This window comes from Scatophagus argus, chromosome 22 (assembly GCF_020382885.2).
Source record: "Scatophagus argus isolate fScaArg1 chromosome 22, fScaArg1.pri, whole genome shotgun sequence".
In the NCBI taxonomy this organism is placed as follows: domain Eukaryota; kingdom Metazoa; phylum Chordata; class Actinopteri; family Scatophagidae; genus Scatophagus; species Scatophagus argus.
In genome coordinates this window covers 11,630,366-11,653,255 of record NC_058514.1, presented here as the reverse complement: position 1 = coordinate 11,653,255, position 22,890 = coordinate 11,630,366, and the positions used below count along the sequence as shown (strand labels likewise).

The 22,890-nt window shown below is 39.5% G+C and overlaps 1 protein-coding gene across 5 annotated transcripts in view; it reads left to right on the top strand.

Moving 5' to 3' along the window:
- tbc1d22a (TBC1 domain family, member 22a) overlaps positions 1 to 22,574 on the top strand; it is a 105,635-nt gene extending 83,061 nt beyond the window's left edge. For all 5 annotated transcript variants that reach the window (XM_046379796.1, XM_046379799.1, XM_046379798.1 and 2 more), the window contains 2 exons: positions 700 to 795; positions 18,144 to 22,574. In XM_046379796.1, coding sequence (XP_046235752.1) covers positions 700 to 795; positions 18,144 to 18,272 — 225 coding nt within the window. In that variant the 3' untranslated portion in view covers positions 18,273 to 22,574. The remainder of the gene's footprint in view (positions 1 to 699; positions 796 to 18,143) is intronic.
- The last annotated feature ends 316 nt before the right edge of the window (positions 22,575 to 22,890 follow it).

Genomic DNA, 22,890 nt, shown 5'->3' with positions numbered 1-22,890 from the left:
TTGTGTGCACGCAGTTGAGTCACAGATTCATGAATTTTACTTATGTATTTTAAGTAAAAATATTGTCCAGTGCGTTAAGTAAACCTCCAGACAATGCGTTCAGAAAAGCTCACGCATTAAGATGCACTTTGGATATTGTATCCCACCTTTATGGGGCATATACTCCCAGCTCTCATGCATTTAAAAGCCCTGGTAATTATCCTCTCTGTGATATGGCTCTGGAGAAAAAAAAATGAATAGAAAAAGGAACATCTTATCCTTTGTCTTTCCCCCTCTTTAATTCCCTTGCTCGTTGCTGGGTCATAAAAAAAGTGAGCTGCCAAACCTAACGAGGAGCTGAAATAAAAAGAGCCATGCAAAGAAGAGAGGATTTGTAGCTTTTCTTCATCTCTGTCGCCCTACAAATGTAAATTTCTGGATCGTGACAGAAAAAGGTTTTATATTCTTCCCCTTTCTATGTCTTCTCCCTCTTTTTTTTTTTGCCTAGATTGCATTGTGTTAAAAATGCTCCTAAATCTTTCTGGAGTTGAAGCTGTGAGCCCCTCTGAATGTACTGACATGCTTTCCTTACATCCCAAAGCTTCTATTTGAACAATCAAACACATCCATGATGGAGGTATCGTTTATTTTATGAATGATGAAATGTTAAATATTTCATAAATCAGCGTCTGTCATCTCTCTTTCTCTCTCTCTCACTAGGCTGAACCAGAGGGCTTCTCCCATTTCCACCTGTACGTGTGCGCCGCCTTCCTGGTGAGGTGGAGGAAAGAAATTCTTGAGGAGAGGGATTTTCAGGTAACGTGAGCACGAGACACAGGGGGCACCGTCAACCTTTCCCATTTGACTAGCATGCACGCATACATAAAGACACACGCACTGCATGTTTTCGTACCCAGCTGGTGACAGTGAAATACTGTCCATAACTTTATGTCGAGGTAAATTGAGCTCAGATGGTCCCAGTCGTGTGCGAAAAAAAAAACACCTAAATAGTCCACCAGACTGCAGCTGTAGAGCTGTTCATGGCCTACATCCCTCTCCATTACCTCCCCGGCCATTAACTGTGAGGTTCAAAAGTCGTTGTGAGTGCATTAGTAGATGACAGTAGACAGCTGCCAGAAGGTGACTTTGGTTGCCAGCTCACTGGGGGACCTGACTTCTTAACAGTAGCAACACAGTCTAATATGATCACATACAAACATCATCTCTGCTCTTTGGCTGCTCCCTCTTGTTCGAAAGTCTTTCCGTTTTGTATTCTCTCCTCTCTCTCTGTTAATTAACATTTCTTCCACTTCCTTTATTGTTTTTACCCATTGTTTCTTAACTTTCTCTCTACGCCGTTGTTTCACTTTGCGTCTGTGTTCTTTCCTTTACTATTTTGAACTCTTTTCACGTCTCTCGTATTTTCATTACTTACAGAAGAAGCGTTTTATAAAAGTACACAATAAAAGTAGAAAAGATGCAATCGATGTGAGTCAGCTAAATCCTGTTGATCCTTTAGTCTGATGATAAAGTACATTTTGTGTTCAGCTGGTGATTATCAAACTAACATAAAGCCTGCAGTTACCGAGAAGAGCTCCTTTGTTTTGCTCTACTGTCATATGAGTACATTTTGTGAGTGTTGTGGTCTTCTGTATTATCTTTATTACCTCACAAGCTGGAGCATTGACACAAAAACACAAATTCAAGTATACATTTCTCCCAACTCCATGTGGTTTAACCTACCGGGTGGCTTGATGTAGTGACTCCAACGTTGTGCGCTGGTGGCATCCATCCTCACGGAGACTGAAGGAAAAAGCGGAGGTGTAGTGGGAAACAGTGAGAGGGTCCGAAGAGGAGTAGGAGAAGTAAGAACGGATTAAACTTTAGAGCAGTGGAGTGAATAATTTGTTTTATGCTGAGGTTACATTTATTACATACTTTTGTGACACAGTTTTACTGTGAGCAGTGTTACAGATGATTAAGGCTGTTTCTACCTTTTTAAATGGTCTAAACAATGAGAAAAACCATTCAGAGCTTGATGTTTAGTTTGGATAACAGTACAAATGTGGACTCTGTGTGGATTTCTTTACAGTATGTTAAGGGTATGTTTCTACATGGTTGACTAAATGCAGCAACTTGTCTTTTAGGTAAAGCGACTTTCCCCTGCACTGCCACTTGTTAACAAAGCTCTTTTTAAAAATGTTGAATCAATCTTAAAACATGTCGAGATAAATCTGAAAATAGCAGATTGGGAATGAGAACTTCTATGAATGATACCTTGGAACACCACAGCAGTCCTTGTCACTCTTGCCATTGTGCTAGTTTTTATTTATTTAAATCACTGCAGATTGCTATTCCTCACTTGAATGAGAAATAACTGTTAGCACATCAGAGGTCCTGCACATCAGAGGTTCATTGAAGCTCCACTCTGGTGGTTGTCAAAGAAAAGAGAGACAATACCAATACAATAGCAACTAATACAAAGGCAACACTCCATCTTTTATGTGTCTCCCGCCATGTAATATATCACAAGAAGCCTTCAAAGGCAGTCAGAGGGTTACAGTTGTAAAGAACCTGAGCTTTAGATGGAGGCCAGTTGATTAAAGCTGATTCACGCACTGAGTGAGACACTGCAGGCTGTCAGAGTTTGAAGATGAGACATCACCTGACTCATCTGTTCTTACCTTTATACTCTTCTTACCCTCTCTCCCCTTTCCCCTTTTCCCTCACCCAAGTTCAAGCTCAGATAAGACTACTACTTTTTGTTGGATTCCATTTCAGATTGAATTTAAGATGGTCATAGGTTTTTCAAATAAATTTCTGCAGCGTTTTTGAGCCATGTGAGCAGAAAACCCCAGCTTATCTTGGTGTGGTTACAGTTTCTCTGGTCTTGCGTTAGAAAATGTAAATATTCCTCATTTTGACAAAATGAGGCAGGCATGCTGACATCAGATAGTCATAACTTTTGACCCAAAAGGATGAACTGATTAGATTTTTGCTGTCAGAGATCACTGTGATCTCACAGATTATGTTTTATCTATAACTTGAGAATTCTTAAGCTAATTGTGACCAAATATCACACAAATTTCTAATAGCAACAACTGCAGAGTGGTAATTCTAGTTGTGAAATGTCTCTGTGACAATTTGATGGATCTCCATAACATTTGGTATATGCACTGTCCTTGGTTTTCTCTTATTCTAGTGAAGTATTTGCTAAATAGAGTAGCAGAATATTTTGCGCAGACATCCATGGTCCCCAGATGATCAATTCCATTGACTTTTCATCTGTCATCAGGTCAACATTTCAATTTGTTCAACATTGCAGCTTGTATTTAGTTCTCATTGGCAAATATTATCATGCAAACATGCAGTACTTGCTTAGCATCGCTGCGTTTACACCATCATGCTGGGCGTTCTAGCATGGCTGATGATTTTTTTTTTTTCTGCTGTATGTTCAAAAGATTGAAAACCAAGTCTGTTGTGACTCTCTCAAACATGTACTCAGGCAGTTCAAACTTTTCTGCATTAGTATTTCAAGACTCCAGACTCCTAAGTAAAGAGAGCAAGAGAAATAGTGTATACTCAGAAAATGCAAAAAACTAAGTCCATGCTGGGAGTGTGAATCCTTGTCGTAGTTTCTGTCTGTTTTCTAGATAGATTCAGGTTAATCAATATTTCTGATTGCATTAATACCACCAGTGCAACGGTCACACTGTATACTTTGTTTCTCTTATTACTCTCAGGAGTGTGGTCTCATCTGTGTCCTCCTTAAAAGCCCTTTGACTCATACAAACACTTGCACGCACACACACACATGCATACTCACACCCAAATGTCATCCTGGCATTTTCCCCTGCCCAGCATACAGCAAATCAGCTCTCATAGCGTATTTGTTTATGTCTTCATGGGAAGTCTGTTGTCAGTAGTTTATGGAACGCAGATGTTCTGTGTGTGTGTGTGTGTGTGTGTACGTGCTGTTGGGCTCAGTATATATGTGTCGCAGACTGGATTTATGTGTATTCATCTAAGCTCTGATTGAAAATATTAAATTCCATTAAAACTTTGTAAATGTGGGGTTTTTAGTTTTGCAAGAAATTTGTTCATTTACATAAACTGATCAACCGAATATAAGACAATTTACAAAGTGTGTTTTGGAAACAGATTAATGTTAGTGAAGAAAAAGTAAAGATTTCTTTCTTCTCTGCTTTAGTGGTTTAATTCCAAGAGATTTCTGCCTCTGATCCACTGAGCCTCAGAGTTCAAACATAGGCCTGCCAGGTTCTTAAGGGCCTGTTGAACAGCTCTTATCTCCACATGCTTTACCCAGAAACCCTCATGGCATCCCCTTCCTCTCATGTCTGCCTTTCTTTCATTTTCTGTCTTTTTCTGCATTACTGTCACTATATTTCTTTTCTATTACCAAATCCCAGCCCCTCTACCCCCCCCCTTTTATTTCACCACTGCCCAGTTTCAGCTCTTGTTGTACTATTTCCTTCTGTGTCTTTCTTTAATTATTCTTTGTTTATTCTTGCTCTTTCTTCCTTTCCTTCCCTTTCTGATTTTCTTCCCCACTCTTGGTACTTGTTGGCATCATGAGAAAAGGGCTTCTAAAGGCAGTCAATTTCTGTTGGATGGATTTATATCAGATTCATTGTCACCAGAGGAAGTCTACTGACTTCAGTAATACTCTGTTTTCACTCATCTAATGCAATACTTTTTTGATTTTGATTTTGTTCAAATATTCATTGTTCCTATATGAGGAATCATATTCACTTTGGGGACTTGTTCTTAAGTGTCATCATGAAGTTGACATCTGTGGTGTTTACGCAATTATCTCCACCACTACAGCATGGATTGTTCTAAAATTCTTCACCAATACTGATGATCACCAGACGATGATGATTCCCAGAGTTTTCATGTAGCACCACTATGACTTTAAAAATGAGGCAACTGTCCAATTGTTTTCTAGGAAATTTGGTATTATTGTTCCCCACAGGATGCATTAATACTGTTGATTTGAGAATGAGTATATCTAATGATAAACTAACATGGCAAACATAAATATGTTTTCCTCATAGAGCTTATAATATTCTGTTATACAGTTTGTTTATTACAGTTTGCGTAATTTTAGGACAACTTACAGAGACAATTCACAAAATGTGTAAAGGAAAAAGAAATATTTTTTACATGACAGGTACTATGCTATAAGTCTTGCCTTTTCAGCTTAGAACATGCATGCACGCAAATCACTCACGCTTCCAGCAATATAATAAAGGCTTCCAACCTGTTCTCATCAATCTACTCATTATTACCCCGAATTTCTAGTCCAATTTCCTCAGGCCTGGAGGCCAACTAGGCTCATAGCAGCTAGTTAGCGCAATGCAACATTAACAGCTTGTTGTTTTCTGTAAATGACTCCTTTGATTGATTTTTGCTTTGCCTAGTTGCTCCTGAAATGATTACTTTCTTATACATACAATACCTCTTCACAGATTCCGGGCTCTTTTTAAAGCTGTAGTGGTGTTATATTGGAAAGATACATGTTCAAACTCACACAAATGCAAATGTGGAAGTTGGAAAAACAAGCTGTTCTTTTGAGGTCATTTTGTTTAATAGGCATAACTCTGAAAATCTGCCCAGTTGCTGCAGTGTAGTCACTCACCGTATAAAAGTGTGAGCTAATTTGTCTGTAATGTAAAATGTAGAATGTGAGGAGCAGCAGGGTATGACAAACTGCTGGTGAGCTACATGCTTGGGGTCCGGAGAGGGAACACGAATGATTGATTCACTTTAGTAGTTTTAATTAAAAAATGCATGCAGAAAGTAATTTAAAAAGAATAATTCATGCATTGTTATCAAACCTAGTAAGGAGAGTAAGTGTGAATCTCCTCTCCTGGTTGTGGGATTGGATTGGTTAAGCTGCTAAATGAAAAGCAGGAGTATGGCACTCCCCAAGCAATCTGCCTTCCGCCGTTCCACTTCAGCTAGCACACTACTGCTAACTGAAGACCTGGTATACACGGATAAGTTAGCTTGTGCACACACACACACACACACGCATTCACACATTTTCTCTGTCACTCAAAGCCACACGCTCATAGACTCAACAGCATAAACATGCACACAAACAAATCTCCCACACTACTTTTCACACTACATTCATATTCACCTGTCATATACATTTATTTCAGACACAAACACCGAAAAAACACAGAAGTGGGCAATCAGGAAGATATTGTACAGCTATGTGCTGTTTTTAGCAGGGCCAGCACAGTCAGCGCCATTTCCCATTAGTCTGAGCTAACCTGCAGATACCAACAGGGCCACTGCAGAACTGCCTCTAAATGACTATGAAAAACCTCTGCACTCTGGTCTCTGAAGCTGCAGATGTGACACTGCTTGATTGTAGAGCTGTACCTCAGCTTTTCAAAGGAGAAAAGCCCTCAAGGTTCAGATGCAGCAAATAAATTTGGATTTTTCAGTAAGATTTTGAATGGAGTAATAACCACAACCCAGCAGCCAGAGATTCAGGTAGATTAAGGTTCTTGTCAGGTTTTGGCTCAAATGTCAACTTGTCATGTATGCAAGAAAGAAGTGAGTCATAGCTGCTTTTGCAGTTTAACCATTTTGCAATTTGTTTTTGAAGTTGACAGCCTATTAAAGGACTATTGCATGTGTCGCACTCGTAAACAGATATTGTCACAAATAATATTGCAATATTTATTTATATGCAATATTTCCTGGTGCTTGGGAAGAGTTTCTCTGCCTGTATAAACTGTTCTTTGCTCTTAAATCTGTTCAGTTAAGGCTTGTTCAGTTTTCACAGATCATTCAGTGTGTGTGATACAACAGCTCAGATGCTCTGAAGATGGCAGTAATGTTGTGAATACAGCAGAAGTGCTACATTACAGTTTCTCTTGACAGTCAGTGCCTGTGTGCAGAGTTTTGAAAGGGCACACGCACAAAAAGTACACACATTATATTCTTTACATGCACTGTCTGATTCTCTAATGTGTATTGACATGTACAGCTTCTATTGACATGTTTTTTTTATTTCTTATGCAATAGAGAACAATATATAGAATCTCACTTCTGTTTCACAATCTGTTTTCATACAGTACATGTTGCCTACTCTTGCATCATAACAGTTAAGATGCATAGAGCATACAAAAATTAGTCCTCATACTTAATAAAAGGTGGTTAAAGAAACAGCTGGGTGCTCAGTTATGCATGAGACCTACCATATTAATATCATAATTTGTACACTTTCCTATATTACCCATTTTTTCATTGCTCCTACCTTATACGCGGCTCTGTTTTTCAATTAATCAGTCTATTACACTTAATATATCTATAAATGGGGATTAACTAGTCACAGCTAGATAGCTACAGCTAGTCGAGCTCATAAGCTTTATTTTCGTGCATCATTAGATCCATACTTCTGTTTTGGAAAAGTTAATCTCCTCTAACATTTGAGCTGTTCCTGGACCAAATATCAGAATTTCTTTTTACCATTAGAGAAAGTAACACTGGAAAAACTTTGTGGTATTTTTTAATACTTCTGCTTCCTGTGATTTTCTTGCTGTGATGAATGCGGACAAACAAATCAGCTGGATGCATGACAGCTAAAAGAGTGAAAGCACACAGATCAGCTCACAGGGAGGACTGTGGCTTCAGATCTTCCTTAGGATGATTTCCATGGATGGAGCTGGATAATGAGGAACAACAATAGTAGAAGATCATAATGGACACTGTTCATAAAATACCTGCTTCCAAGATTAACGAGGCATACTCCCAAAGCATCATAAGTGCCCCATCTTTCTTTTATTCACTGCTGCATTGGATAGATGATTGAACTATAATGTATTTTGTTTATTCTCTGCACTCATCTCACCAAGCAACACATCATCCCTTCATGTTTTTTTTCTGTCATGTTATTTTAATTTTCCTTTTATAATATCCTTCATAGCATCTTGAATAGATATCTGTGTTGACATGTAAGTAGAATGTGCTCTTTTCATTTGTTGGAAAAACTAATCAAATTTTTAAGGTTTTGGTTCTTGTTTTGTCTGCTTGAGCATCTGGGGATGGAGGAAACACATTGGGAATTTGATCATCACTGTGTACTGCAATGCTGCTGGTAATTGTGCACTCCTGTTGAAGAAAAGGCTTCCCTTCTTATTTAGGGATATGCATATTATCATGTGTGATTTCTTTTTTTAGGGTCAAGTGGACATGAGCGTGATTGTCCATTCAAAAACCAAGCCAAGAACATTATTTGTCAGCGTGGATTTCTTGGCCATGAGTGGAACATCTTGATTTGTGTTATCTAATAGCATGTCCCTGAGATTTCATTAGTAATCGGTGCTGGATATCCTGTCGCGAGGATCCCCACCGTGTTCGCTAATGTGTGTCCAAGCGGTCACGCGAATGCAAAGCTATTAGTCGTGTGTAAATGGAATCACGCTGCAGTATTCCTGAAGACATGCAGAGGAGCTGTAGTGAGGAGGGAAAGTGAGAGGTGGAAGAGTGAAAGAGGGAGACAAAGGTTTGTTTTCACTTTAATTAATGATGTGTGAAAAACTGTGGACCTTTGTAAATGTCAGCGTCTGTCCTCAGATCAGTTATGTGTGGAGAATGCCTTGGGTTAGGGTGCCTTGGCAATAAAGGAGAGGAGGGCACTCCAGAGGAACCAGCATGTTCTGGAAATGTCAGCACTATTTCAATCACCGTGACTGGGAACACAACTTTGGTTAGCATGAATTTTCATATTGTAGAAAGGATCTCAAATTCTGGCGAGGAAAGTTTTCAGCTCCACCTGCTGCCAAATGTTAATTTGCAAGTTAGCTTTAAAGTGCTGTTTTGTTTTTGATTTTGTTTTTATATTTATTATTTCTGTTGTGAAGGTATCAATAATAATATAATCAGTTTGTTACTGGAACATCTGCACACACAAGTTTCTAGAGTACAAATAATTCAGATTTGAGAGAATTTTCCAATACAGAAACAGACAAAATATTTTTAATATTTTTCATTTTTAAACATACTGGGGAAAAGGTATACAATTAATTTATTGTCAGCATAATGTTAATAGAAAAAAAATATGCCCTTAGAATTTACGATCTTGTGGTAGTCTAAACTCTACCCATCTGCTTATCAATAAATTGTTCTGTTTTTTTGGGAGGCTGTAGCTGCAGATCACAGCCATTTCCCCATTTAGTACACTAATTGAAGCTGTTTGTGGCTTTGGTGCAGCCAAATTTTTCTGCTTTCCCTGCCACTGTTCTCTGCACTGGAGAAAGTGATGTAGTTTTGTATTTTTCCATCCATTTTGTGCTCACCCCAATCATTATCCCAACATACCCATTATTTGTGTTTGATGACACTTTTCACAAAGATGTCTTTTAAAAGTTTATTTTGACAAAAACAAAATTATTTCAATCTAATTATTTGTACAAAATGTCTCTCTGTCAGGATGCCAGGACAAATGCCTGAAAATTGGAACTCTTTGTAATCTTTATCAGGACATCTGTTCACTCTCAATGTTTTACTCTTCCAACACAGCAGTGTAGTCCAACGGGCCCTCTACTGGAAAAACTGCTTTTCCCTCTATTTACTGCAATGCGCTTCACATGCACATTGATGTTTCTGTCATCTTATGTTGTGATATGTTGAATCCAACATCCTATTTTGGTCAAGCCCTCCAATCCTCAGATCTGAAACAATAAAAACTGAACAATATCAGTTCATATCCATTTTTTCATTTCTGCTAATTTGTATCCACCGTCATGTGCCCCTCTGTTCCTCTGCATGGAGGCTGTGATGAACATGAATGAATGAATGTGCATGAGCAGTAGTAAGTCCTCATTAAGATCTCCACCTTGCAATTTCCAGTAAAGTGCTGGATCCCTCCTCTGATTAATTCCATCGTTTTCACCCATTTATCATGACAAGACCACCTCATTTTCTCCCCTTTAACTTTCTTCCCAAACTTGGCATGTGGGGTTTGTAGCTTCTCTGATGGATGAGATTGTAGTCAATAGTGTAGAAAGTGAGACAAGACCACCCCTGGTAAACAACTTTTAATAATCACCTCGTTGATTGAGTGCTGCACCCGATGTGACATATGAATCTATTTGTGCCAAAACAATAGGATAAGAGGGGAAAAATGAGAGGAAAGCAGTGGACTTAATAGGGTGGAAATAATTATGTAGCCCTCCACCCCATCCTGCCTTTTATTCTGTGGCATTCACTGCTCTCCCTACACCCATTTGCTCTCCATCACTGACAACTAAAGTTTGCTTTTAAGCTAACTTGCTCGCGCTTGTGCTATGAATAGTGTACTATTTTAGTAGTGATCAGTCATGGTGGGCATTGAGTAGGCATAAAATGAGTGTGTTTTTGTGCAAAAATATGCACACAAACGCGGTTGTATGTCAGCTGCTCTGTTAATCAGTGCATGCAAGCACAAGTTTACCGTTGCCAGGAGTCTCCTAAAAGCATTTATCAGCTCAAAACAATCATGTGTGGGCGATTGGCTCGTCATCTGCGTGTCATTACCGACATTATCGTTGGCTGAGGTTCATCTGCAGCAGACAGGAAAACAAAGATAGGAAGAGTCAGATTTTTGTTTCTTTTTTGCCATAAGGTAACAGAATAACAAGAGTTGCTCTGTCTGCCCATAAGCCAACTGCATGCCCCCCTGATCAACTCTTTAAGAAGCAGAAATGCCAAATAAACAGCAATATCGACCCACTTGTAAGGAATAAACTGCAGCAGCAGGAGGAGGAGGAGGAGAGGGGAGATTTTTAATAAAAAGAGAAGAAAGGAATGAGTTACTGAGTTGTGAACTGAGACATAAATAGTGAATTTTAAATGAAAATTCTCTTGACGTTTGTGCTTCTGGGTTTTTCCAGGGATTGTGAACTCATGATTAGAGTGGTGTTAACCTTTCTGAACTTGGCGGTGGATGATGCCTTGAGTGAAACTGTTTTTCTTCTGTAGTATTTAACATTTTAATGTTCATGACTGCTTCATGGTTAAGTGGTCATTGAACTGTTTGTGTTGCAGATTTTTTGCAGAGACATAGTCAGCATGGTATTAAATAAGCACATACATCAGGATTTATTGTCATTGGAGTCATTTTGCATGTTTGAAACATTGTGAAGATGCAAGCGTTGTGTTGGGTGGTATTGGACAAATGGTTAAATATCGACCGCTCTTGAACTTTGTAGTTGTACGTGCTGAAAAGTGAAACCACTCAAGCAGAGTGAAATATCACTGTAAATGTTTCAATACACAGAGGAAGCACAGATAACTGTTTTAGTGCTTCCATTTCTTCTGGCTGCATTTTTCTAGAGGTTATGAACTTGTCATTGAGAAAGCACTGACTGGTGCAGAATGGGTGCGAGCTTAAGTCCACCGACTGTGAGCGTGAGCTGTGAAGACCCAAGAAATCAAACTTATTTTTCTCATAGATGTGCTATGTTGAAAAGATACTAGTAACCCCATAGAATCTAACCACCGGTTAGCCATTCAGTCTTCAGATCTACAACAATTAAAAACTGAAAATCAGAGCTGTTTTTCTGTTTTAAATGCAACCATTAAAATGCTTGTTTCTATGATGTGTCAATAGAGATTGGTATATCCAAATGATATAACACAACACCCAAGCTTGTGGTTTCATATGTACTGAAAGCTTTCAACGCGTCTTTCATCATTTTCTCAGGCTTTAATCTTACTCAGACTCCCACAGTATTTAAATTACCAAAGTTTGTACCCACGTCCCATGTGTTTCCTTGTCGTTTTCTTTTTACAGAGGCTGTCGCAGGAGTTTGGTTTACACAGTCTTGGACTGACATTGATCTAATGCACATTAAGAATACTTGAAATACATGAATGTCAATGAAAGAATTCCCCAGACCCAGTACTCCTCAGGGCTGCATGAAATTTCTAGGCAGCAATTTTTTATTTTTATTTATTTTTTTTTACTTTTTTTGTTTGTTTGTTTTATATGAATGGTACAACAGTTTGGGAAATATCAGCTTTCTTACAGCATTTATCGATGAGCTTTACAAGTGGTACCTGACAGAGCTGCTTCTCATCTTTATGCTAAGCTAAGCTCACTGTGGTGTCATATTTACCAAACCGATATGAGAGTGGTAACAATATTTCCCAAAATAGCAAACCTTTAAGCATCTTTGTGGCCTGTCAACAACATATAAACCAATTAAAGGGGCAGTATCCATTCTAACTTTTGTTACTATATTTCATAACCTGGGTGACACACCACACTTTGCTTAATCATAAGCTGTTACTGTAAGCACAGGGTTGAATTGTTGTTGCCAGCCAAACCAATAGATCTGTTTTCAATTAGTTTGGAATTTATACATGCTTAAGACAAATAAAAATGCATGAACTTCAAACATTAATTTTACTAAAATCATGTCTGTGATTGCATATGTCATTATATTTGATTGCCAACTGTGCTTTCTCCAATCACTCTGTGAGTGTTCTATGCTATCAGAGCTGCTTTGCTTTAATAAAGCACTTGTTTTGCATCTGGAAAGCTGGATCACTGCTGTGAAAATATAGAAAATATCGAAAATATAAGCTCTGGATTCCTCAGACACATTGTTAACTTGTTCCTCTAAAGAATGAACAATCATGTTTAATTTGCATGACTTTTATTTTTTCCTGTAGCATGCAGTATATATTTTATAGTAATATACACATATTTGTGATGCAGTCCCTAAACTGGTAAACTGTAGGCTATTGTGCATGAATATCACCCTTTTCAAATAAGTTGTAGCCTGCAGTGATTGGTCATGCAAAAGCATATAAACATGTCAGCCTATGATCACAGGGAATGTTCTTTTTTATCAACATGCAGCTGCCTCTTGTACATTAAAATGTGAAATGTTGTTGTTGGGACAAAAGCATTAATTTACACTATGGCTGTTGTGAAGCAGCACTGCACTGAGCAGTACAGAAAACAGGGCATCACGTGCCATAACCGCACCTGTTTACCTGAGTGGACCTGTGGATAAGCTGAGCACCCAGCTGACATGCTGTCACACGTGCTATGCAGCTGCAGCAAGAAACTTCGCAGGAAACCTTTAAGTAGTACCAGTGCATTAATCTGTTCATTTGTTTCTTTCTTCTTCTTCTTCTTTTTTTTTTTTTTTTAACTTGACAACCTTTTTACAAGACAGCTTGGTTGTGCCATCCTATGTCAGCTTTTACCTCCACATGCTACAGTGGCCCCCTCCTACATTAGCACCCACTGTTTGCCAGAGTGCCCATTTTGTGTAATTATACAAACTACAGAACGCTAATGGCCCTGACAGAGCAGTGCCTGGGCCCATTACACCTCAGGGTGCTGCAAAACACCATTACCACCACCAACAACCTGGAGTGTTTTTGCGCGTAGGTGACCATGTGTGTACGTGTTCAACCACGTCTGAGCTCATGCAGATGTGTTGGTTGAAGGAGGTTGGAGGTGGAATGATGCATGTCAAAGAAACACAACTGTTTCTACAGACAATTGCCATTTTTAGCCACAGTTGTGTGACTGTTGGCACGTTTGTGTACATCGACACCTGTCATCTGTCTCTCATTAATTTCTCCAGGGTTTTCGATGCTTGCTGCAGGGAGCTGTGGTTGTCACCGCAGGACAGACAGCAAGAGACCCCATAGGACTTTGGGCACTTATTGTGCTCACTTCACTTAGCACCATCTCATTCTGCCAGCTAATATACTATTTGGTTCCCAGGAAGAGTGGGCTTTAATTGTGTGTTTTGTCTATACCTTTTTGTGTTTTTGTAATATTTCTCTCTGGCTCCATTTAAGGCTGTATATGTATCACACACATATGTAACACAGTGACATCCAATTTAATGCTCACAGATGTGACTTTAAACCCTCGTGGTAAAGTATGTTTGAAAAATATGTTGTCTTCATGTTCGTCAGCCCTGCTCAGCCTTAGGTTCTTTTGGCCTTTTGTTTTACTTACATATAGTGGCTTTTACATATGTGAAATGTAGATGAGGATATGAGTATTAAATCAGCTCACCCCAGCCAGGTGGAAGTTAAAACAATACCTATGCACAAAGCAAGTAAATTCAATTTGTCAGTTTTCTTGCATGTCTTTGTAACCATTATGTTATCCCTTTTGCTTTTGGAAGAAAGAGCCTTAGCACTGACTCTATTGACAATCTGCTTTCCCTTCAGTATCAATAGCCATTAACCACTTTAAGCCTTGCCAAATGCAGGAGATGGAGAGCTAATTGCCTTTTTTGTCGCATACTGTATACAGTGATGTCGGATCAATGTGTTTGTTAGTATTGTGGGATAAATGGATATTCATGCCTGAATAACCCCACTCCCTCCCAAACACACACACACACACACATATGCACACACAACAACAAAGTGTGCTACTTAAATACCATACACATCCAAAGCACACATACACACACATCACTGCCTCCTTTTTTTCTGTTTTGTCTGTACCTTAATTTACTGTATCATTTCACTGATTTCTTCCAATAAAGCAGAGACACACAGCGGAACAAACACACATACCACTCCACGTGGTCTTTAATTACATTTCTCTCCAGTTTCTAATTGCATACACAGCCTTTCACGACCTCCAAACACATGCTAAACATGCACTGAATTTCATGCATTGAGCAGATTCCTTTTTTTTTTTTTTCCACGCAGATGCACACACCCATTCACACAGACACTTGTGGCCTCTCAGCGTGAAGTGTTGCCACCTGTGTGGAGTGGAGTGAGTGCAGCATTCCCCTCTGACTGTGAGATGTATGCAATTAAACCGTATTAAAGTCATTAGCCCAACAGAAGTGATAGCCAGCAGATGGTTACCACGCAGAAATATGCTCTTAATGAAGCTCCTCAGTCACTCTGGGTGTGTGCTTGTGTGTACGTCACTGGTTTGAGTTCGTTGCCTGTTGGCCGTAACACTTGAGGCAACACTTGATTAGACGGCGGTTGGTCCTTCTCCTGTAGTATACCAATTAGTGCCTATTGTTGATTTATAAAGATATGGTAGCACATGGTAGATTTGCCTCCTCCTACCACTTATGCTCTATGGAGGTCAAAAGATGCTGCACGCAAGGCATTTTAAGCCAAAATAAGATAAGATAATCATTTATTGATCCCCAAAGGGGAAATTCAAGAAATATGAGGTCTTGATGTAAACTGTCTATATTAATATTGGCTGGTCATCTGAGAGACTCTCAAATTGTTGTAGTTTTCTGAGTCTTGAAAATGAGCCCAATATGAAAATCAGCAAGGATCCCTTGTGGAGTGTGAGAAGCGCAGTGCTATGGCAAGCTTAGATATATAAGGTTAGAGCTTAGATATATTTTTGATGTCATTGTGCATATTTTCCCGTCATGCCAAGATTTTTTCAAGCAAAAATTAATTTCATTTTCATTAAGTTTTTAATTTGTTTACTTTGGTGTTATTGTTAGCAATATCAGGCAGAATTTCATTTATGCATGGAAAGTTTGCTTTAAAGCAACAACAGTGGCATCTCAATTATCTGGTTCAGTTAATAAATCTCCCCACTAATGTCAAGAGTTCAAACTTCATTAAAAAAAAAAAAAAACTTGAAGAAGACTTTTCAGTCCAGCAATACTACTCAGAGTATTTTAGTTATATGTAGGCAGGAGACAGTGCTCTTATTCCATAGGGAAGCTCTCCTTCTTGCTTGAAGAGCCTGGGGCAGTGAAGTACAGTCATGGAGGTACATGTTGTCTAGCCCGAGGCATCCAGGACCACTAAGGCGATGCACAGAATACTTACTATACACACATTCGCATAAATGCATGCTATGTATACACATGAACTCTGTTCTCTTGGGCTTACAGAAATATGAACTACATACGATTAAATTACATGGCTGTTTTAATTCTTTTCTTTTGTTTTTTAAGTACCTGCTCCCTCTTTGTTCTCTTTAAATGAAATATTTGTTATTGATGATTAGTATTCAGCTTAACGTGCCTGACTTATGCTCAGCAGGACATCGGCAGTTCAAACATTGTTTTTCTTTTTTTTGTCTTTGTTTTTTAGCATCTGATTGTTCTCACATGAGCAGACACAACATTAGCACGCATTTGCAACGCATGAACCCGCACATGCGGTCTTTTTGCTGTGAGCATCATGGCTGGTTTGCGAATGCGTGTATGCATGTGTGAATGGCAGAGAGGGTGAACGATGAAAGGGGAGAGCTGATAGTGATGCTCCGTTGAATACAGATGAGAAAAAGGCAAGCTGAATTCTGATCAGGCTGCCTCCACTCTTTCTTCCGCTCTCTGTCTCTCTCCGTCCCTCAGAGTGAAAATACTTCAGAGAAGAACGTCTTTCTGAACCAAGGAGGATGTCAGTAGGTCATCCTTTCAAAGTCAAGGTCCAGGTCTTCTTCTCAGAGGAGCATCTATTCTAATGTTTTTATTTTTTATTTTTTTGAACTGTCGAACTTACAAGCAGCTGGATTTTAGTGAGAGTGATATGTAGCAGCATTTTAGAGGGAATATGATCATGAACCGAGAGTCTTGTTTTATGTTCGACAACAGGCTGGAGGCTGGATTTGTTAGCATTTTCAGCAGCACTCGCTCGCTGCTTGTGTGTGTGTGTGTTTTTTTATTTTTTTTAACATTCCATATTTTTAACCCTTTTCAAGGGCACGAGGCTCATGAGAGTCAGTCGACAAAATAATCACCCACCACTTTTTAAGGTTAAGCTAAGAGGAACAACAAATTTTAAAAATTCAGTATATGTCAAAATTGATTCAGCTGGGTTCGCCTTTAAGTTATTCTGAAGACTGGAGTGAAACAGCTGCAGCCTAATCTGTAAAATCTGGTTTGGATGGCAGCTTTGAGCTTAATTAGTTGAAGAAAACTTGTACTTTTCCACCCTCACTCAGAATACAAATGCTTTTTGTTGAAAAGTCATTGGGGTCGTCTCATTGGCTCATTAAAAACGTGCGTGAAGGGGAAAAAAAAATTAATGGAGCACCTTAAATTTAATATGTAGGAGGGTAAAATAATACAAAGTGCCCCTCTGTAGTGAGTAAACCCATTCAAAGTTTTTTGTAGTTTGACTTTATCAGCAGTTGGAGAAAGATGATGGCACGATGTGCGTAAAGATTTGACCCACAGTTCATTACAGTTATATTTAAATACTTAAATCCGTGTTTAAATACTTTTTGTAACGCGGTCACATCCTCTCAAATGGCAGCAAACTGCTCAGGAGTCAAATGAGTGTAGACACCACAAGACCCAACGTGATTTGTCCTTCGATGTGATTATCAACACCATGATTGGTTGTAAACCCTGTTGTCACGGCAATGATTTCAGCCTTGATGATGAAAGCTCTGGGGACGCTGATCCATAGCATGCACGTACACACACACACACACAGACTGACTGTCTGTCTTACTGCTAACCAGTCTCATTCCCCTCAGAGAGAGAGGTATTAGTCAGCGAGATTGAACCTGTGTACGTGTGTGTGATGATGTGTGTTGCTGTTGTCTGCCTCCTTACTTACATAGTAATGTACAGAACAGGAATCTGGGGAAAAGCTTGAGCTCCACTGAATTGGACCTGACACTTTATTCTTTCTTTCTTGATTTTCTCTTTCCCCATACCCGGATCTGGCTCTCTTATCTTTTTGATCTTCTTCCCTCCGCATTCGTTATTAAACCACTTTGACTGAGTTAATAACATCTGTGTCACACAGGAAGGGGATGAAAACAAGAGAAGCTGTGCCTGTCTGCCACACTAACATTACATTTGATCATACCAGACCCCAAAGAGTATACTTAACGATATCCCAAATGCACCTGCAGTTTGTAATACTATTTTGTGTTGTTGTTGCTTTTAGATACATAGTTGGGACTATAGTATTAAGCAATCTGTATCGGGATATGTTATGGGGATAATAACATCTGACCTTTCCCCCTGGTTTTAGCCAGTATCTCTTTCTGCTGATTAGACAATTAGATTGTTGGGTTCTCACATCAGTCTTTGTCTTTTCTTCTCAACTTTTCTGTTCTTTGTATCTCTGAAACTGATTTGGAGCTTGTTGCGCTTTCCTCTGAACTGTTCTTTTTTTCTTTTTTTTTTTCCCAACAGGGTCTGATGATCCTTCTGCAGAACCTTCCCACGATGCACTGGGGCAACGAGGAAGTGAGCGTACTGCTGGCCGAAGCCTACAGGTTGAAATTTGCCTTCGCTGATGCGCCCAACCACTACAAGAGATGATAAGCATGGTCCTCTGCAGCTGCTCCCCTCCTCCTCCTCCTCTTCTTATTCCTCCTTTCCTGCCCTGTAGTCGTCTACTGAGCTTAGAGGCCTCGGTTGCGATGTGGAAGGACCTCCCTCTTTTCTTAACCTCCCTTTCCCACCTTGCCCAATGGGCCTTTAAGAGATTCAAATCAACCAATGACTGAGAGGACGTGCGGTGTAGCATTCTAACATGTTGATGTCGAGCCTTTTTTTTAAATTATTTTTGTCTGATTAGCTCTGAAAGGTGCACTCCTGCAGTCCAGGGCGCAGAACCCTCTTCACTGTTGAAGACCAACAAATTTTTGTTGGAGTTCGTCTGCTGAAGCTGATTCCTCAAAGTAGAGCCTCAGGCCCAGTACTGGACCGTGTTGCTTGGCATCACTACGAGGGCGCAGCCAGGCTCAGAAAGATGTTCTTTTCTGCTTACTGATATTTCCAATACCATGGCAATACATTGCTTTTTGTTCCCAGAGGCAAAAATGTGACCTTTTTTTTCCATTTGCAAAGACAAAGAAAGATGGCAAAAGGGCACTGTGTTAGATGGTTTACACATATGAGCCCTCTCTCCTGGTCACAACACAACCTGAAGGAATGTGACATCTCCTGTTTTTCTTTTCTCTCCTGCTTCGTACCAGGAGACACAGGTTGTTTCCCTTCAAACACCATAGGACTTTCCCTCCTTCCACAAACCACATATCCACTCAGTCTGCAACATTACAGCGTGTAAGACAAAGTGATCAGAGGCTGCAGTTCAGCTTGTTAGTTTTTCCTTCGACATGCTTATATATGAAGAAATATCCATGAACAACCCCTCCCCCTCCTCCTCTCCAGGGCTACCTCAGAACACACCACACAGGTGGTGAGAGCTAGAAATCCACTCAATAAGCCATGCATACATTATAAAAACACACATTGCCATCTGTGTACTTCATGGAGAAACAAGCACACTTACAGACATGCACACATCAGTATGGAGCCAAACTCAGAAATTCAGAAATCTAAAATTGGTATTCACAGAAGAACTGTGAACTCCTCACAGGGTTTTCTTTTTTTTTGCAAGTAAAGATCCAAATGAACAGTTTTGCCTTAATTATAAGATACTTTCTTTTCACTCACACCTTCCTCTCCTTCTGTCTTTTGGGCTCTGTTTTCATTGATGCGCAAAAAAAGAATATGACATCACACCAGTAAGGTACTAAGCTTAACGTTATTGAGTGAATCCTATTGATATGTCATCCTAAATGACATATGAAGCAGCTGGTGTATGTTGTTTACAACTTCTATCTTTAGGGAAACCTTGCACCTTTAAAAAGCAATTCCACACATTTGATCTGTATTGATTCTCTTAATTGAATCATGTGTAACCAGCCGGAGCTGCTGCAAGATTAACAAAATAACTTCAACGCCAGTGAACACATAGTCTGTTCTGACTTTGCATTCTGCGCAGATTGCCTGTTTATCCAGCGCAGATGATCAGAGATATTGGAGACTGTGACATCCTGGAGATGTATTAGACACACTTACAATACAAAGCGCTCTCATTACTGAGCTTCGGCACCTGTCAGTCATCATACCCTCCCATGCTGTCATAAAAAACAATAGATAATCAGGACATAGCTGCTCAATTGCTCTTTTTTTCCAATTTGAACAGACCCTTTGTTGTAAATTAAATCTGATGAAATAGGAACAGAATCATCTTTGTGCAAGTGGGAGATGCTGGACTGAAATCTAATGTGACTTAAACTCGACAGGCTGGACAGATGGTAGTTCTTGAACTCACCCTTTAATGTAAAATACTTTTGCATAAAGCACATATATGAACAAAACAGCGGGTGCATTTACATACAACCTTCTTATTTGTTTGTGCACATGACCCCCTGCTTAACACTGGTTAGTTCCCATTTTTGCTGCATACGTTGCTCTGCACATGTAGAGCACATGGGAAGTCTGTGGCACCATATTGGTGTAACGTTGGGAGGAGGTTGGGGGGGTGGGTAATCAGACATTCATGACATAACACAAAGCTGTTAACGTTTGGAGCCTCCTGTTGCGACTCCGCCAGGATCCATTATTGTCACTCCAGCCCACAAAGACGGTGTGCGTAGGTGTGTGAAGGGGAGATGGAAGGAGAGAGGGACGAGGTTGTGTTTCTTTGGAAGTTTCAGTGCTTTTTCTGTGAGAGCTGTCACTCTTTGATCACACTTTGGGAATTTTTTTTTTTTTTTACACAGTCTGCACCAGTTTCACAAGCCCCTCATCTCCCATGCTCTCTGACAAGGAAAAACTGCACTTAATTTAAGAGTCTATAGCCTTTTTCTTCTAACTCTTTTTTGTATGAGATATATTCTTTCAATCAGCGTTTTAAAGATTTGTCGTTTTCTTTTCTGGTTTTATTTTTTTATGCTGTTTACATTACAAGCCTATTAAGTTGTGCCTGACTCTGGAGACAAGAGACAACGTCCTAGTTATGTTTTTGACCTCAGCTGAACTTGATGAGATTTGGATTTTTGCAAGCAATAGTATGAAATCATGAATTGTGAAAAGACAGAAAATATCAATGCACATTTAGTTTTTTTTTTTTTTTTTTGATAGGTTAGCCACCAACATGAACTGTGTAACAATACTCTGGGCATTTAATAGTTCAAACATGGCAATTGATCGTTCACCAAACCCTCCCCAAACAGCAACTAACTTGGCACAGCAGGCCTGTCTAGTTTTGGGTTTCCCCACGTGTGCAAGCAGTGTGCATGAGGCTGTAAGCAAGACTGATACAGATACACAGCATTTCAATGTTGTCTTTTCTGCAGCCTTTCCAATACCAAAAACACAAGAGGTAAAGTGTAAGCAACAGATTAAATCTTAACTGCAATCGTAAGTGGTCATGTCATGTCTGGCTAACTAGCGATCCACCTAAAGTAGTAAAAATAGAGTTACTTTCAAAGCCAAAGAGCACATTATTAGCTAGCATTAGCTAGTGCAATTACAGATTACAGTAAAAAACAAACAAAAAAAAAAACATCAACTGCTTACCTTCTCCTCAGTATGTGGAAGCTCATCCTGGATGCTATTAGAGTTTAGGCTGCTGTTGGCAGCTGTGATTTTGTGAAGTGACTCCAGCTTTAGCGTTGATCTTGCATGATCTCATGTATGTATCCATCAGTTTCATTCTTTAGAGTCAGCAGGAAACACTGGAAATGTGCCGTTTGACAGCATCTTAAATCAACCCGTGGACAACGCTTAGCTTAATTAACTAACTAGCCACAGCTAGTAAAATCTCCAAGTAATGGCACATTTGACTGTCATCAGTTAGAAATGAGACGCTGCTTTTGCTTTTGTAATCAAGGACCCGTAGTTATAAAGATGATACTAAGAATTGTAAGAGATAAATCTGCCACAGCTACCAGTGTGAACTGCACGTGCTGAGAAAGGAGAGCCCAACAGGTGTAGCAGCAGTAAGTGAGGGTTTGTGGGGATTTGCCAACAGCCGTTTATTGTCCCATTTATTATTGAAAGCCCTCTTTTTCAGGAAGTTATGTTGCATTATTGCACGCATTCATATTGAATGGGGGGAGGCAGCAAATAATGTTGGACGTTCACGATTAATGTATTCTGTGTGTGTGTGTGTGTGTGTGTTTGTGTGTGTGGGTGTGTGTGTGTGTGAGAGAGAGAGTCAAACAGACCCCCATTATCATTAGAAGAACTTCTTTTGCTGTAATGTTTAATGTTAATTTCAATGTATCAAGAAGAAGCTGCCTGCTCAGACTTGTGGGACAAGACATTAACACACGTTCACACACTACCAGTGTCAAGTTAGCCTGTCTGTAACCCACAGTCTCTTGCACACACACACACACACACACACACACACACACGAGTGTCTCCATGGTGATGAAGGCCGAGGTGGTATCTGGCTGGAACCCTTTTTCTGTTAGCACATACACACACACACACACAGACAGGCAAACTTCAAACATTCTGTGGAGCATCATCAGGAGGGTAGTCTTAAGTAACATTTTCAGCTGCTTTCATTTCTTTTAGTTTGTTTTCTTCGCTCTGCCTCTCCAGATGTGAAAATATGTGAAAACCAGAATGAAAAAAATTCTCCCGTCTTTTGCCTCTTGAGTACTCATAAAAAAAAAAAATCTAATAATACTAGAGTGTGTGGGTGACAGGAGTAGTGGTTCTTGAATTTAAAAGTGTGTACAGAAAAGATTTTGAAACAAAAATCTGTAAATAGAAAGTGTAAATAAATCCTATATATGACAAAATTGCTTCAAATAAGGCGTCATGTTGTGTTTGTGTTTTTTTTGGAATGTGTGAAAACTTGTGAATACTGTTTGTGTGTGTGTGTGTGTGTGTATTAGCACAGACGAATATTCCATGTCCAATTTGGTGTGACTAAAGGTTATATTTCACATCATCATGGCCCCAGTGTCTCTCTGTCTAAACAGCCTCGACACCCTGCAGCATCACTTTTCTTCACTGCAGTGATCTTTCCCCAAGTGAGCCCAGAATGAAGTTCTTCACCACGATGTAAACGAAGATACAGTGCAGATGCTTTCAATCAGACTCAAATTTGCTGCTCCTGTTTTTT